This window comes from Myotis lucifugus, unplaced genomic scaffold (genome assembly GCF_000147115.1).
Source record: "Myotis lucifugus unplaced genomic scaffold, Myoluc2.0 scaffold_217, whole genome shotgun sequence".
NCBI lineage: Eukaryota > Metazoa > Chordata > Mammalia > Chiroptera > Vespertilionidae > Myotis > Myotis lucifugus.
In genome coordinates this window covers 497,165-513,877 of record NW_005871265.1, presented here as the reverse complement: position 1 = coordinate 513,877, position 16,713 = coordinate 497,165, and the positions used below count along the sequence as shown (strand labels likewise).

The following is a 16,713-nucleotide window of genomic DNA, read 5'->3' as shown; positions in this document are numbered from 1 at the left end:
TATAACTATGAGCATCTTCCTTATGGTGGTGTACCTTCATTAACAGGGCATATGTATTCACCTGTGTGAGTTGGTTCAGGTAGATCCCAGAATTCTTTGGTTTTAACTTTACATCTGTTTTTCTGAAGCTTGGAATTGCTTAATTCTTTAGTCTTGATTTTAACCATTTGTAAGAATTGACATAACTTTTAGGGTTTCTGCTACTTTCCCTCATTGTATTCTTCTAGTTGTTAGATTATGTTATATAAAATTATTTATTTAGGTACTATTTTTTCAATGTTAACTTTGCTGTTATATATTTTCTGTAGTTTTGAATAAGTTATCCTTAATTTTGCACATATTTTGAAAAAACATTTTATAAGTTGAATTAATGTTAACTGTTCCTATTTGTATTCTTCAGTGCTTCCTCTAGGGATTATAATATGCATCCTCAATTTACCATAGTCCCCCTTGAATTACTATAAAACCACTTCACATAAAGTGTAAGAGTTTACATGATGGTAATTATTACTGCCTCTTCCCCGTTTGTGGTGGTATTGTAACCTATTTTATGTCTACGTATGTTATAAATCTAATCATAACAATTATTTTTATCTTTGCTTTAAACAGCCAATCATCTCTTAAAAGCAAAGATAAACAGGTCCCTTCATGCCCTGGTGAGAGTCCAGGGATGCCTCTTTCTGTGGTAATAGCACAGGCATTTAGGCTGCAACCCCCCCATCTTGCCAGGATACATTAGTGGCCATTTTCCTTAGTTCACTCAGAATACTGAAATTTGAATAAAATAGCAATGTTGTTTTCAAATAATGTAATAAACAACCAACACTAATCCGACATTTGTGTATCTGCCCCAGCCTTTCACACCTCAGCCAGAAATAACTACCTTATATTCTCTGTTTATGGTTTTACTTTAAAGAAAGAGAATGTTGTTTTCATTTATCAATAAGACTATATAAAATTGAAATTTAAACCATGAGTATAATAAACTGAAGAACCACAGAACTAGGGCATTTAAATTTCATTTTGTATCACTCTGTAAGATGAGGCACAATGTAATATCAAAAATGAAATTTTAGCCCTAACCGGTTTGGCTCAGTGGATAGAGCGTCGGCCTGCGGACTCAAGGGTCCCAGATTTGATTCCGGTCAAGGGCATGTACCTTGGCTGCAGGCACATCCCCAGTAGGGGGCGTGCAGGAGGCAGCTGATCGATGTTTCTCGCTCATCGATGTTTCTAACTTTCTATCCCTCTCCCTTCCTTTCTGTAAAAAATCAATAAAATATATTTTTTTTAAAAAATGAAATTTTATGTTGTAATATTTTTATTTTAAAATAAAACTTAAATATATATTTTTTGATCTATTGGAATAAGGTGACCATTTGTCATTAGGATGCTGTTTTTTAACTTTTGGGTCTTAAAATGTCGTTCTTTATGAAGTAATGAACTGAATGATATTTTTATGAAAGTAATTGGTGATGTGTATTGTAGAAAATAAAAAATTGGTCATGTTACATACTATGTTAGTGTACTCAGCAGTATTCAAGAGGTGCTGATAGTGTTAATTATAATTCATTTTGTAATCCATGCTTTTTGTCCTTATATTTTTGTATATTCCTACAGCTAAAGCAGTTAACAGGTCATGGCACGTTTAACAAAAAGACGACAGGCGGATACAAAAGCTATCCAGCATCTTTGGGCAGCCATTGAGATTATACGGAACCAGAAGCAAATTGCCAACATTGACCGTATTACAAAGTAAGTAAATTTGAACAAATAATATCTCTGTAAAATATCATATAAGACTTTGGGATAAAAGGTCCAAAAATAACTTATTTATTATGATAACATATATTACAAAGTACTAGTCACTTTTTGCCTTGCAGGAGTATATAGATGTTAGAAAAATGCAGAAACATACACAAGCAACTTGTGTTTAGAGGTTTTATAAATAAATGTTATTATGTACTATTTGTAATAGTACTTCAGTTAACAAAAATTTAACTCTTGAAACAGGTCTTTATATGTTTTTTGTTAAAAAGGCTTTTAATTAATCACTTTTATTTAAACTATCTAAAAACTACTGTTTATTATTGATTTTAATATAGGATAAACATGGTACCTACAGTAAACATCCTTTTAGTTCATAGCCCGCTAACCAAGAATGTTTAATAATTTTATTCTAATGTTTAACAATATTATTCTATAGTTTTAAAATATAGTAAATAAATCGTAGTTAAGAGAAAGTTATTTTTCCCTCTAGTTTCCAATGCTATTATTTATCTTGATAGACCAAGATTCAGTATAGAAAAAATCAGACTGCTTTATGAATATTCAATTTTCATGTTAAATATTAATTATAAGGGAGTCTTCAAATAGAACTTGATTTTATTATATATTTATTTTCCTGGGTATTTTTTAAGGAACAAAGCTAAATTTTTTTTTAATGTTTAAATATTTTTTTGGTAAGTTAGAATTTCTTTGTACTTATTCCTCCCACACATTTTTAGATGTTATCTGTAAAAAACGGAAAACATGATTTATATAAAAGCTCACATAATTGAATACTTATGTTGGCCTTTATTAATAAGCAACAAAAGTGAGTACCATATATTTTTGTCCCTTACCTGTATTCTGGTGGAGAAGATTATAAAGGTTGGCTAAGAGAGAAGCAACAGGAGAAGGTAAAAGGGATGTTATATATTGTTCTCAATCTGTATTTACTCTTTGAATATTTTAAAGTTTCCTATGTACAGTCCTAGCTCCTATAGGCTAATGGAAGAAAAAAGGTATGTAACACCTATATGGAAAATAAAAATAAAATAAGTAGCATATAATAATTAAATTTAAATTACTTTATGTTTTTAAATAAAGCAACTAATTTGAGGCATGGTAACTAAATGCAACTTACAGTGAAATAATATTGGTATAAAAACATTTTTTAAAACATCTCAAAGAATTAAAAGCCGAAAGTATTTTCCCATGATTGGGAATTTTTTATTTAAAAAAACATGTAGTTTATGTATATCAAAATTATTTATAGAAAGTAGAAATGAAACACGATTCTTTGGATTTAATTTTTTAAATTAAAGTCATTTAAGGCTGACTGAACTAATTTTTCAGGCTATTCTTTCTAAACCATGGCATCTTTCTCTAAAAGCTTTAAAAGGACAGTCTCTAGGAATCTGTGGGAATCTCCCAGTGTGAAATGTACACAGTTTGGCCTTCAAGATTGCTATTAGGCTGTACCAACCTGCTGATCTGGGAGCCAGAGAATTAATCCTACAGAAGTGGATGCAGGTGTCTTTGGATGGTCATAACATCTGTGTGTACATACATATGTACGTACATATGTTAAATTATAATAAAATATACAGAGGTTGTTAACAGAATTGTACACCTCTTCTTATTTTGCATTATGGATTGTTGATAAACATTTTCTTTGCTCCTTTCTTCATCGGTACAGCCTTAGGGATGCCAAGGCTTATTTTTCTTCATGTTTTAAGGTCCATAGATCTTAAGATAAATATGAATAAATTAATTTACCTACCAAATAGTCATTGTTTTATTAGATTTATCCAAAGGTGAAAAAAACTTAAGTAAGCTAGAGGGTAAGTGTTTAAGAGTGGTTCCCAGTGCTTTTATCTGCTTCATCTCATCTGAGAGTATGCTATTTTCCTTTTTATTAGGGGGACACGCTTCATAGCATGCTGTACATTTTTTTTTTAGAACATTAGTCACATGTGTAATTACCTCCCCACAAGACCATCAGCCCCAGGAAGGAGCTATCTAGCTAATGGCCTAGCCCCGTGGTCAGCAAACTGCGGCTCGCAAGCCACATGTGGCTCTTTGGCCCCTTGAGTGTGGCTCTTCCACAAAATACCACGTGCGGGCACACACGTACAGTGTGATTAAAACTTCGTGGCCCATGCGCAGAAGTCGGTATTTTGTGGAAGAGCCGGTATTTTGTGGAAGAGCCACACTCAAGGGGCCAGAGGGCTGCATGTGGCTCGTGAGCTGCGGTTTGCCAAGCCGCAGTTTGCTGACCACTGGCCTAGCCTAATGCCTTGGCTTGCTCATTATCATTATACTTGCCAAGGTAAGTTAGGAAGAAACATTGGACCATGACAAGAAGTCAGGTCCTTTGCTTTAAAGCCTAATATTCCTGTTCTGTATTCTACATTTACGTACTTTTCCAGCATTAGACTAATTTTAAATCAAGTTGCTCTGCTTATTTACAGCCAATTCTGAACATACAGGTATCTTAATCTTTACAAATACCTTAAATTACTGAAGGCTGTAGTAGAGTAATAGAATGCATATGTAGTCATTATGTTTCATTCTGTATTATGATTAGTGAGTGACTCCATTATAAAAATAAAAGCTACATAACTTTAAAATGATGCATTAAAAGTTTTAGGCTTTGGGGTCATGGCTCTTCATAATATTTGGAAGCCTGGCACACCTGAAACAATGTAGTTTACTTATGTATAGTGTTTTAGTTCTTGTTTTGGTTTGGTATGCCTTTTAAGTCACTTTTGATCTATAAGTTTCTTACTCATCTTTTTTGTTGTTATTGTTTTCTTTTCCAATTTATTTATTGAAGATACCGGTTCATTTGCTATGTGGTTTCCTATAGTCTGACTTCTGCTGATTGCATCCCTGTGGTGGACTTGAACCTTTTTTTCATTCCTCTGAATTTCATGGAAGTTAATATTTATCTATAGAATTGGGGGTGGGAAGTGTCTGCTTCATAGGTGGAACTCTGTTTTCCTCTCAGGAGGCCATAATGCCTGTTGTTTCTCATATGTGAGGTTAGTAGCTTTGATACAAAGCAGCTAGCTAGAACCTGTTAATTAAGGATTGCAAAACAATGATAGTCTAAATTTTATACTTCCTTTTTTTTTTTTTTTTAACTGGAATACTTCTACTTAGGACATAAACTTTCTATTACTTACTATTTGGTTCATATTGGAAAAGTAGAGTAACTGATTCTTTTCCTTTATGTACCAGTTTTCAACCTTGTATCCTCTAATGGTAACCAATTAGTTTTTTTAAAGTGTTATTTGGAATTTATGCATTTGATATATTTCAATCCATTTCTGATGTAATCTTTATTGATGCTCACAATTTCCTATCTTTGACCATTTGGAGCCTGTTCACGTTCCTGAAGTTACTCTGCTTTCCGATACAAGAGGATTTTACATAGACCTTTCCCCTATATTTCTCCAGGGGTCTTTGATTTCTTTCAGTTAGAAAAAGTATTTCAAGAGCACTTTCTGACCTTCATTGTGCTCATTAATGCTAAGGCATTCTCTCTAGGAATCTAGTGGACAGAGTTTTGGAAATAAGTATAATTGTAAAAGAAAAAAACCATCTCATGAATTCATACTGTTATTTATGTCTTTTGGGTTTTACTTAATTCTTTTATCTAAAATCTTTATGTCCTTTCTTACACAGTAAGGGTCATATTCTCAAGGATATCATGAATGATAACATTTTGGAATATCATGTAATAACCACTCAGTTGTTTTATCTAACATTATGTACCAAGCTATTTGAGAACAGTAACAACACTATAACCAATAATAGACACAGAAGACAAGTGGAAACCGTATGAATTTTAAACTATCAGAGAATATAGCAATTACATATTATACTTTCTTCCTAATAGCCACCATTTAGTCTTCTGTAAGTATCTGTTTTATGCTTATCACTAGTCCTGTATTGGTATTTAAAGTTCATTCTCTAGTAGATTATTTTCCCCCAATTTCATTGAGATATAATCTACACTGTGTTAGTTTAAATTGTACAACATAATGATTTGATATGTTTATATTGCAAAATCATCACCTCAATAAGTTCAGTTAACATGCATCATTTCATATAGTTACATTTTTTTCTTTGTGATAACTTTTAAGATTTATTGTCGCAGCAACTTTCAAATATACAGTTACAGTATTATTAATAACTAGAGGTCGAGTGCACAGATTCATGCATCGGTGGGGTCCTTTGGCCTGGCCTGAGGGGATCGGGCCGAAACCAGCTCTCCGACATCTTCCGAGGGGTCCCAGATTGTGTGAGGGTGGTTCTCGGGTGATGCACCCTGGAATTGGGCTCCATCCTTTCTGGTTTCGGATGTGTCACCTGAGAACCACAGCTGCCAAGTCACCGCAGCTTGGTGGCTCCTGCATTGAGTGTCTGCCCCCTGGTGGTCAGTGTGCGTCATAGCTATTGGCCGGTTGGCCGATTGGCCAGTAGCTTAGGCTTTTATATAGATAGTCACTGTGCTGTACATTACTCCACAGAAATTATTTATCTTATGCTAGAAGTTTGTACCTTTTGTCTGCCCTCAAACCCTGCCTCTGGCAACCACCAATCTGTTCTCTATATCTACTTTTTTTAAAAAAAATATATTTCTTTATTGATTTCAGAGAGGAAGGAAGAGGGAGAGAGAGATAGAAACATCAATGATGAGAGAGAATCATTGATTGGCTGCCTCCTGCATGCCCCCTACTGGGGATTGAGCCTGCAACCCAGGCATGTGCCCTTGGCTGGAATCGAACCTGGGACCCTTCAGTCCGCAGGCCGATGCTCTATCCACTGAGCCAAACTGGCTAGGGCTATATCTACATTTTTTAAATTTAAATTCTTTATTGTTGAAAATATTACCTATCTGTCCTTTTTTCCCCCATTGACCTCTCCCTGGCCACCCCCCTCCCCCCAGCACATGTCCCATCCCCACTACTGTCTGTGTCCTTTGGTTATGCTTATATGCATGCATGCATGCAAGTCCTTTGCTTGATCTCTTACTCGGCTCCCCCACCCCTTTCCCTTCCCCTTCCTCTACCTTCCCTCTGAGGCTCAATGGTCTGTTCAATGCTTCTGTGTCTCTGGATCTATTTTAGTTCATCAGTTTATGTTGTTCATTATATTCAACAAATGAGTGAGATCATGTGATACTTATCTTTCTCTGACTGGCTGTTGCAAATGGTAAGAGTTCTTTCTTTTTTACAGCAGCATAGTATTCAATTGTGTAGATGTACCACAGTTTTTTAATCCACCCATCTGCTGGTGGGCACTTAGGCTATTTCCAGATCTTAGCTATTGTAAATTGTGCTGCTATGAACATAGGGGTGCATATATCCTTTCTGATTGGTGTTTCTGATTTCTTGGGATATCTTCCTAGAAGTGGGATTACTGGGTCAAATGGCAGTTCCATTTTTAATTTTTTGAGGAAATGCCATACTGTTTTCCACAGTGGCTGCACCAGTCTGCATTCCCACCAGCAGTGCACGAAGTTTCCCTTTTCTCCGCATCCTCTCCAGCACTTGTTTGTTGATTTGTTGATGATAGCCATTCTGACAAGTGTGAGATGGTACCTCATTGTCATTTTGATTTGCATCTCTCTGATGATTAGTGACTTTGAGCATGTTTTATATGTCTCATGGCCTTCTGTATGTCCACTTTCAAAGAGTGTCTGTCTATTTAGGTTCTTTGCCCATTTTTGATTGGATTATTTACCTCCCTTTTGTTAAGTTGTATGAGTTTCCTATAAATTTTGGAGATTAAACATTTATCGGTTGTAACATTGGTAAATATGTTCTCCCATGTAGTGGGCTCTCTTGCTGTTTTGTTGATGGTTTCTTTTGCTGTGCAGAAGCTTTTTATTTTGATGTAGTCCCATTTGTTTATTTTCTCCTTAGTTTCCATTGTCCTAGGATATGTATTGGTAAAGATATTGCTATGACATATGTCTGATATTTTGCTGCCTATGGATTCTTCTAAGATTTTTATGGTTTCCCATCTTACATTTAAGTCCTTTATTCATTTTTAATTTATTTTTGTGTATGATATTAATTGGTGGTCTAGTTTTATTTTTTTGCATGTATCCAATTTAGTTGTAGACTCTTAATCAAGACTTCATGGGAACAAGTTTTTTAGTTCTTGCATATTAATTTTTACCTAAGAATCAATTTGAGTCGATATAGAATCCATAATTTATATTTTTCCTTTTAGTTTCTTATACAGGGTGGAGCAAAAGTAGGTTTACAATTATAAGTATGCTAAACAGTTTATTCTTGCATTATGATTTACTTATTTTGTTTTCCATATGAACAACTGTAAACCTACTTTTGCTGCACCTGTATGTTATATATTCTTGCTAAAGCATTGCTGTCAAAAATATCTGATAACTTGATTTTCTTTTTGTTGTGACTGTCATTTTGCCTAGATACACAAAGATTTTTTTCTTTTTCTTTGAGGTCTAATAATTTGACTATATGCCTCAATGTTGATCATTCTAGGTTGTTTTTCTTGGGTACACAGTGTCCCTTTAATGTATACTTTGAAATCTTGAAAATTGTACTTAAAAATTATGTATATACTAGTATCATAAAATTTTATTATATACACACACTTATTTAGTATTTTTTAATTGGGGCCTTCTCTTATACTGTTTTGGATCTTTTTTCATCTTTTATATTTGTAATTTTCTATTGAGTTTTTTTTCATCTTTTAGACTACAGACAGTCCTTGGGTTATGTTGGACTCAACGTAGGTCCTTTCGTGGTTATGTCACCATCTCCCATTTATTTATTAAAAAAAAAAAAAGTTCCGTCATATCAATGTATGTACATATGTGCTTTATGTTTTTTATTTATTTACCACAAGTAAAGGTCAGGAATTGTTATCTTTCTTTTAAATTTTTTTTACTGTTTCACTTCATTACTGCTGTGTATGTGCTCCATGTGAGCGATGTAGGTACTTATGTAGGTGGGTTCCAACTGACGGTGAAAATCGCGTTATGTCACGCTGTAGGATCGGATCTCCCACATAACCCGAGGACCTACTGTATTTGTTAAAGAGCAGTTTTAGGTTTACAACAAAATTGAGAAAATATAGAGATTTCCCATATATTCTCTACCTCCACACATGCATAGCCTCCCCGACTACCAACATCCTCATCAGCCAGTACATTTTTTTTTTACCAAGAATGAACTACACTGACACATCATCACCCAAAGTCCATAGTTTACATTAGGGTTTACTCTTGGTGGTGTACATTCTGTGGGTTTGGACAAATGTATAACGTCATGTATACACCATTGTAGTATCACAGGGAGTAATCACTATCCTAAAAATCCTTTGTGTTCCATCTATTCATCCTCTCCTCCCAATCTCTAGCAACCGTTGGTCTTTTACTGTTTCCATTGTTTTTCCTTTCCAGAATGTTATAGAGTTGGAGTCATATAGGTTGTAGCCTTTTCAGATTGTGTTCTTTTAGTTAGTAATGTGCATTTAGGGTTTCCTCCATGTTCTTTTATGGCTTGATTGCTCATTTTTTTTCAGTGCTGAATATTATTCTATTGTGTAGATGGACTTCAGTTTATTTATCCACCCACCTTGAAGGATATCATGGTTCCTTCCAAGTTCCGGCAATTATGAGTAAAGCTGCAATATAGTTTTGATTTTTAACATTTTCTTTCTTTGCAACTTCTATTTATGACATTTTTCTACTGTATATTCACTCTTGTGTATCTTCTAGTTTAGACTTTTGGGTTTACAACAAAATTGAGAAAATATAGAAATTTCCCATATATTTTCATATATTCAGCTGAAGTAATTTTAAAAATTTACTTCTAACGTTTAACTCATTTCTGAGTTTTCCTAATTCTGATGTATATTTCCTCTATATCTTGCATAATTTTCTTCGTGTCTTTTTCTGTGATTAGAATAGTAGTTATAGCTTTCATCTGTCTTGTAGGCACATCTCTTGGACCTGCTTTCATTGTAAGGATGTTATTCTGCTCCTTCAATCAGTCTTCATGCTGGTCATTTTGATATGAAATCAGTTTTTCTGAACTTGTATCAGAGAAAGGTGGTTAGAATAGTTTTTTGAGATTTATGGCTTTAAAGTTCTCTTTTATATAATTTTTATGGTCAATCAAAATATGGCCTATTTCCCATGATTTCCTGCTTTTTCTTCACTTTCTTTTCCACTGCTTTTTTCTGGAACCACCCTTTCTTTCGTATCCATTATCCTTACATTGAAGATCTTTTTTACCTGAGCTATTAGTGTTTGATATTTATATTGCTCACAATTTCTTTGCAACATGGGGCTCCATCCTTTGAAGGCAGCTTTGTCTGATTAAGTTTGAATGTTCATAGGGCCCATTATGCTCCAGCCCCTTAGACACTACCATGAATTCATGAATTACCATGATTCACCTGCAAATGGGAGTGTATAAAACCCTATCTGGTTTCAACTGCTATTCTCAAATTGGCCCACTGTACTTTCTAGTGACTATCTGTTGCTTCTTTTATTCTCCTATACTCTTTTCATTAAATACTCTTGTTATGCCCCTCTGTTTTCTCCTACATAGGTGTCAATTCTAATTGGGATTATAGTCCTTGGAGATTTACCCTCACCTGCTCAAATTTTGGGATTCTTGGGGATTTCTCACCTCTTAATTCTGCTGTTTATGTTGACTAAGGGTAGGGTTTTTGCTTGTTGTTTGTTTTTAGCAAAATAACCACTCTGTTTACAGGTTTGAGATTAAAAACTATGCTGCCTTCACTGTCTTCTCAGTTCACATCAGTCTTGTGATTTTTCTTAAAAGAAAAGATAAGATAGTTGGTAAAGGCACTGGATATTTTCTGAAGTCCTAAAAGCAGAGCTAAAAACCATAAAAGTTTCTTCTGGCAGAAGCAAATCCAAGGGACATGTGTTTGTATATAACACTAAACACATCAGAATCTATAGCAGTATTATCTTCACAGGACAGTTAAAATACTAAGATTCATGTTGAAATTTACAAAGAGCCCTAGCCCGTTTGCTTAGTGGTTAGACGCAGCCGTGGGCAAACTACGGCCCACGGGCCGGATCCGGCCCGTTTGAAATGAATAAAACTAAAAAAAAAAAAAGACCGTACCCTTTTATGTAATGATGTTTACTTTGAATTTATATTAGTTCACACAAACACTCCATCCATGCTTTTGTTCCGGCCCTCCGGTCCAGTTTAAGAACCCATTGTGGCCCTCGAGTCAAAAAGTTTGCCCACCCCTGGTAGAGCATTGGCCCGAGGACTGAAGGGTCTTGGGTTCTTTTCTAGTCAAGGGCCCATACCTTGGTTTCAGGCTTAATCCCCTTGTGCTGGTTGGGTGTTTTCTCTCACATCAATGTTTCTCTTTCTCTCTCTCTCTCTCTCTCTCTCTCTCTCTCTCTCTCTCTCTCTGTCTCTCTCTTTCTCTCTCTCTCCCTCCCCACCCCCCCCTTCCAGTTTCTCTAAAATTCAATGGAAAAAATACCCTCGGTGAGGATTAACAAAAAATAAATAAAATCATTTACAAAGAAATTCCATGAGTGGAAGCCTCAGATCCTCAAAATTATTTGAACAATTGGGGACTGATAATAATTTCCTTATCTTTGTAACCAAATAGTAGAATTTTTCTATGTTTCAAATGTTTCTTCCACCTAATCAGATAATATCTAACTTTAGGGCTTATAGCTGTAGTCTCCTGTTGGGCTTCACTATATCTCTTTTGGTTGTTTGTTAATCCTCACTTGAATATATTTTTTCCTTTGACTTTTTTTAGAGAGTGGAAGGGAAAGAGGGAGAGGGAGAAGGGAGAGAAAGAGAAACATTGATGTGAAAAAGACACATCAATGGTTACCTCCCACATACACCCCAACTGGGGCCTGGGATTGAGCCTGCAATCCAGGTACTGGCCCTTTACTGGGAATCTAACCCCCAACCCTTTGGTGCTTGGGTGAACGCTCTAACCATTGGGAACACTGGCCAGGGCACTGCACCTCTTTAGTAAAGAGTCTTGAGTCCTTTTTATCATTTTCTTTTAATGTTCTTTTTTTAAAAAACTGCTAGTGTTTTGTTAAAAATAGTAGAAAAGTATTGTAAATTAGAGAATACTGATGAGATTTGCATATTTCAAATATTTAAAATTATAACTAAGAGAAACTTCTTTAACAAATTCTATTTGGGAATGGAATATATTTTTACAAAAGAGTTGATCTGAAATCAAAATACATTTATGGGATTAAGTTTGACTTTTAGTTATGGGTAAGTTGTCCCTTTGATTTAAAAACTTTTTTTTTTTAACCCTCACCTAAAGATACGCTTTTTTTATTTAGAGAGAGCAAGGGAGAGAGAAACATCAATCAGTTGCCTCTGGTACACACCCTGACACTAGGAATCAAACTCTTAACTTGGTTATGTGCCCTTAAGGGAATCAAACCCACAACCTTTTGGTGTATGGGATGACACTCCAACCAACTGAGCCACTCAGCCAAAAATGGCCTAAAGACTCATTTTTGTAAGTTGATTTATTGATAGTATAAAATTATATAGATGTCTACATTAGTATAAAATTAAGTGTGTTCATTTTGGAGCTAAATAAGCAAAAATTTTGGTCTCAGTTAAGTCATTTTACATTTTTAGAAACTGAAGGATGTTTTGTGGTGCTTTATTATCAAAATAGAAACAAATGAGTCATTTTATCATAAGAAAGACCCTTCATGGTATTATATCTTGTAAAAACAGCTTGTCTTTTAGTTTAAAAATCTGTAAATGCTAAATTATTAGCAGATAGGAATTCATCAATTTTATGATGTTTCGATAGGCATCATGAAATTAAAGTTTTGAAATATTTGATTACTTAGCATTTATATAAAGCAAATATTCATAGCACATTTTTATGCTTAAAATCATAATATTAGCCTTTCTTTTACAGTTTTTAAATCAAGGAGCAAAGAGATAAAGCATCATATAACAACAAAATCAGAAACAAAAATGTAATTTACTTTCGATCCCTGATTTCCAATATAATTTATAACTCATTGTCGTGTTACTTTTCTAATCATTACCTATATTTTATATACAATAAAAATAAGTTACATACATGATTTATTTTTTCTCTTTAATTCAAACAAATTATTCACATCTAATTTAGATAATATAATATGGTATTTGAGTTTCATAAGTATTTGTACTAGTTATAAGGTTATTTAAAGACAGACATTGAAGTAAGTATGGATTTTATATTATCTCTATAAGCATTATTGGCTCGTTTCTGTCATTGGAAGAGGTCATTTTATTTTTTTGTCAGCTGTTGCAAAAAGCAATTGAACCTTTGTTTTTTTCCCGTCTTGAGTAACTTTGATTTTATTTCTAGAGGTGATCACATTTGTGACTAGTATGATTAGACTGATATTGGATCAGTAGACTAGCTCCGTTCAAGTTAATGTTTCAGATTAGGGCATCTATTAATTACATGTATTGCTTACTTTAGGGTCAAAACCCAGTTAGAAAATGTGACCTCTGACCTCTTGTGACATGTTTGGCATTGAGATTTCTGAGTTCTCCTGGAGTTCTTCCTGTCGCTACAGACAGACATAAGCCCAAACTGTAAGTCCTCTTTGTGTGTAGGTTGCAACCAGGTACTCATTATTTATTTGTTTATTACGATTTAATCTTATGAAACCCACAGTTTCTAGGAGCTGTTTACTAAAGTTATAATTTTGCTTTGTCTTTCTGTCAGTTTCTGTTCCTTAGATTTTATTTATTCTAGAGGAGAAAAATGGCCATTGCCTAAATTACTTCTTTGAAAATAAGTTAGTTTTAAAAAAGTACCAGTTAATATGCTATATATGTAATCCTAAGAATTCTTCACAGCATTACTAAGTACATTCTCACTTCAGTCTACATGGTTTTGTACATATCTTTTTATGGTCGCCGATTGGCAGGTACACTACCATTGTTATCATTATTATTTTACATAATAAGAGCCTTATGGAAGAACTGATTCTGAATGACCATAATTCACAATTCCACAGTGAGTTTTTTTTGTGTTTTTCCCCCTTCAGTATGCCATATTCTTATGACACTCCTCTTGGTTTAGACTGTTGTGTAGCTGTTTTTATGTTTGACATTTCTCTGCAGATCTGCGAAGGAAACATACAGACAAGGCATAGATTTGAGTGGGGTCAGTGTGGGTCCTTGGAAGTTGGATGGTGTTTGGTGAGGCAGAGAGTCGAAGCAAAGGACTAGGGTTTTAAGGAAAAGGGGATGAAAGGGTGAGGACCAGACTAGGAGAGCCTATGTACCAGCTTTGATTTTTATCCTGTAGCTCGAAGGGAATAGTGAATGTGTTTGAAATGGTGAAAGTAAAACAGACTTTTTTCCTCCCTAGTTATATTGAATAGTCCTCTTAAATGTCTCTTGAGTTTGTCTGCTCTTCCCTCTCTTGGCCTGGGTTTTCCTGCCTCTGCAGTGGCTGCAGGTTTCTAATTGGACTTCCAGCTTCCTGGTCTGCTAGTCTGTTTTTTCCCCCATCATTGGTGTCAGAGATATTCTTCAAAACACCATCTTACCAGCTATTCCACTATAAAAGCCTTGTTCTGTTGCCCATGAAGGCCAGATTCCTGTCCAGGTGTTAATGCCTTGCCTTTCTCTTCTGCATTCTCCTGCTGCTTCCCACTCAAGGTGCTGCACTCTGGATGCACTGGGCTCTCCTGTTTCCACACTCTGCCTGGGATGCCTGTCCTCCTGGACCCATCTGTCAGGCAGGCTCCTCTTTCAAGTCAAATCTCCTAGGAAGTTGTTCCTGACACCTTTAAATCAACCGAAGCCTCACATTTTATCAGCTATTTTTCTAGATTTTAGTTTTGATTGTGTTCTTCTTAAAAATCCTTTTGATTTCCCCATTGAGCATAAAGTGTACATACCTGAACAGGGCATTTGTGCAGAGCCCTTCACTATTTAGACCCTCACATTTTTTTACTTTTCATACCCTGTGTCTGCCCACTTATAGCTCCATATGATTCCCAATTACCCAAGTGCTCTATGATTTATTTTGTATTTTTCCTTCATTAATAGACATAACAAACATACCCTATCTTTTAAGATTCAATTAAAATATTATCTCCTTTGATATACTGATTCATTTCTCACTATAATCAATCTCAATACCGTTGCTTTTTGCTCACATATTAATATGTATAAAATTCAATTTTATTATTTATTATAGTCTCTTACAAATTATAAAAAATATTTCTGCTTTGCTGGTTATAAACTTCTCAAGGGCAGGGCATACATCTTTCCTATCTTCGGATCTTAGTGTGAAGCTGGGACAAGGCATGGAGAAAAGGTTTCTTAATAGTCAGTTGCATTAACTGAAGGAGCTGTTTGAGAACACGAGATATTATTTTGTGACAAGCACTGTGCTTTACATGACTTAACTCATTTAATTTTCACAGCAACTCCATGAGGTCTGTTGTCATTATCTTCATTTTCCTGATCAAGATGAGAAAGCTTGGACAGGTGAAATAAATTGTCTAAGGCCACACAAGTTTTCAGCAGAACTAAAGTTTGAATATGAATCTGTCTGATGTGTTAGTCCAAGCTCTTAACCATTAAATATTTTCTTTTGATATTTAATGAATTTATGTTTGTATCCTTGCACACTTTGACTCTTGTTTTCTACATGGTATTTCCAAATTATCTCATTTCACCCTAGCAGCAACTCTCTGACATTAAAATTACCACCACTTTATAGGTGAAGAATTAGAGGCTGTTTGAGTAAATTATTTGTACCAGGTTAAGTATTAGAATTAGGAAGAACCTAGTTCTTCAGAGTATATTCTAAATTTTAAAAATAAATTCATTGATGAAGCATTCACAGAGATGCTATTTAGGTTTTGAAGTTTATTAATTTGTGTTCAACACAATTTTAAAATAAAACATTTGTTGTATATCTATCCATCTATAAAGCAGATCATTATTGGCAGATCATTATTACTTTAATTTTTTTATAGTAAAACTATAGGCCCAGTGCACAAAATTTGTACATGGTGTGGGGGAGGGCTGGAAAGGGGCCCCTCAGCCCGGCCTGCACCCTCTCCAATCTGGAATCCCTTGGGGGATGTCCGACTGTCTCTCTCAATCTGGGACCCCTGCCTGCCTGCCTGACCTGCCTGATCGCCCCTAACTGCTCCCCTGCTGGCCTGATTTCCCCTAACTGCCTCTGCTTCCCCCCACACCCTGGACCCAGGATTCCCTCCTTCTGGCCGGCTGCAGGCACCCAGGCCCCGGGCTGACTTCGCCCGGGCCAGCCACAGCCACAGGGGACCGTAGGCAGGTGACTTTGCCTGGGCCGCAGCCGTAGGCCAGGACCGCAGGGCAGGCCACAGCCTGGCTGGTCCCCATTACTCTCTCCCCAGCGTTGAGTGTCTGAGCCATAACAGCGTGACGACGTGAGGGCATGATGACCATTTGCATATTAGCTCTTTATTATTAAGATACACAGCGTGAAATTTACCATTTTAACTTGGTTTAAGTGCACAGCCTTAGTGGTTTTAAATACATTTATATTGTCAGCCATCACCACCATTCATCTCCAGAATTTTTTCAATCTTGTAAAACTGAAACACATTACCTATTAAACAATAACTCCCCCACCCTTGGCAACCACAACCACCATTCTACTTTCTGTCTTTATAATTGTGACTAAGCACTGCATAGAAGTGGAATTGTACCGTATTAGTCTTCTTGTGACTAGCTTATTTCACTTAGCATAATGCCCTCAAGGTTTATCCACATTGTGGCATATTCCAGATTTTTTTTTCTTTGCATATATACCACATTTTGCTTATCAATTTATCTGTCAGTAGACACTTGGGTTACTCCCCATTTTTAGCTA

At 35.4% G+C, this 16,713-nt stretch overlaps 1 protein-coding gene across 18 annotated transcripts in view; it reads left to right on the top strand.

The window, feature by feature from the left end:
* Positions 1-1,599: 1,599 nt before the first annotated feature.
* The window catches only part of ZMYND11 (zinc finger MYND-type containing 11), a 90,074-nt gene continuing 74,960 nt past the window's right edge, over positions 1,600-16,713 (top strand). For 12 of the 18 annotated variants that reach the window (XR_002831494.1, XR_002831493.1, XM_023761788.1 and 9 more), the window contains exon 1: positions 1,600-1,755. Coding sequence is in view for 14 of the 18 variants with exons in the window: in XM_023761788.1 (XP_023617556.1) it covers positions 1,640-1,755 (116 nt within the window). In the remaining 4 variants the exon portion in view is untranslated. Of the gene's footprint in view, positions 1,756-13,305; positions 13,422-16,713 lie in introns of all 18 variants that reach the window. The other 6 variants (XM_023761783.1, XM_023761781.1, XM_023761789.1 and 3 more) reach the window with 3 other exon arrangements.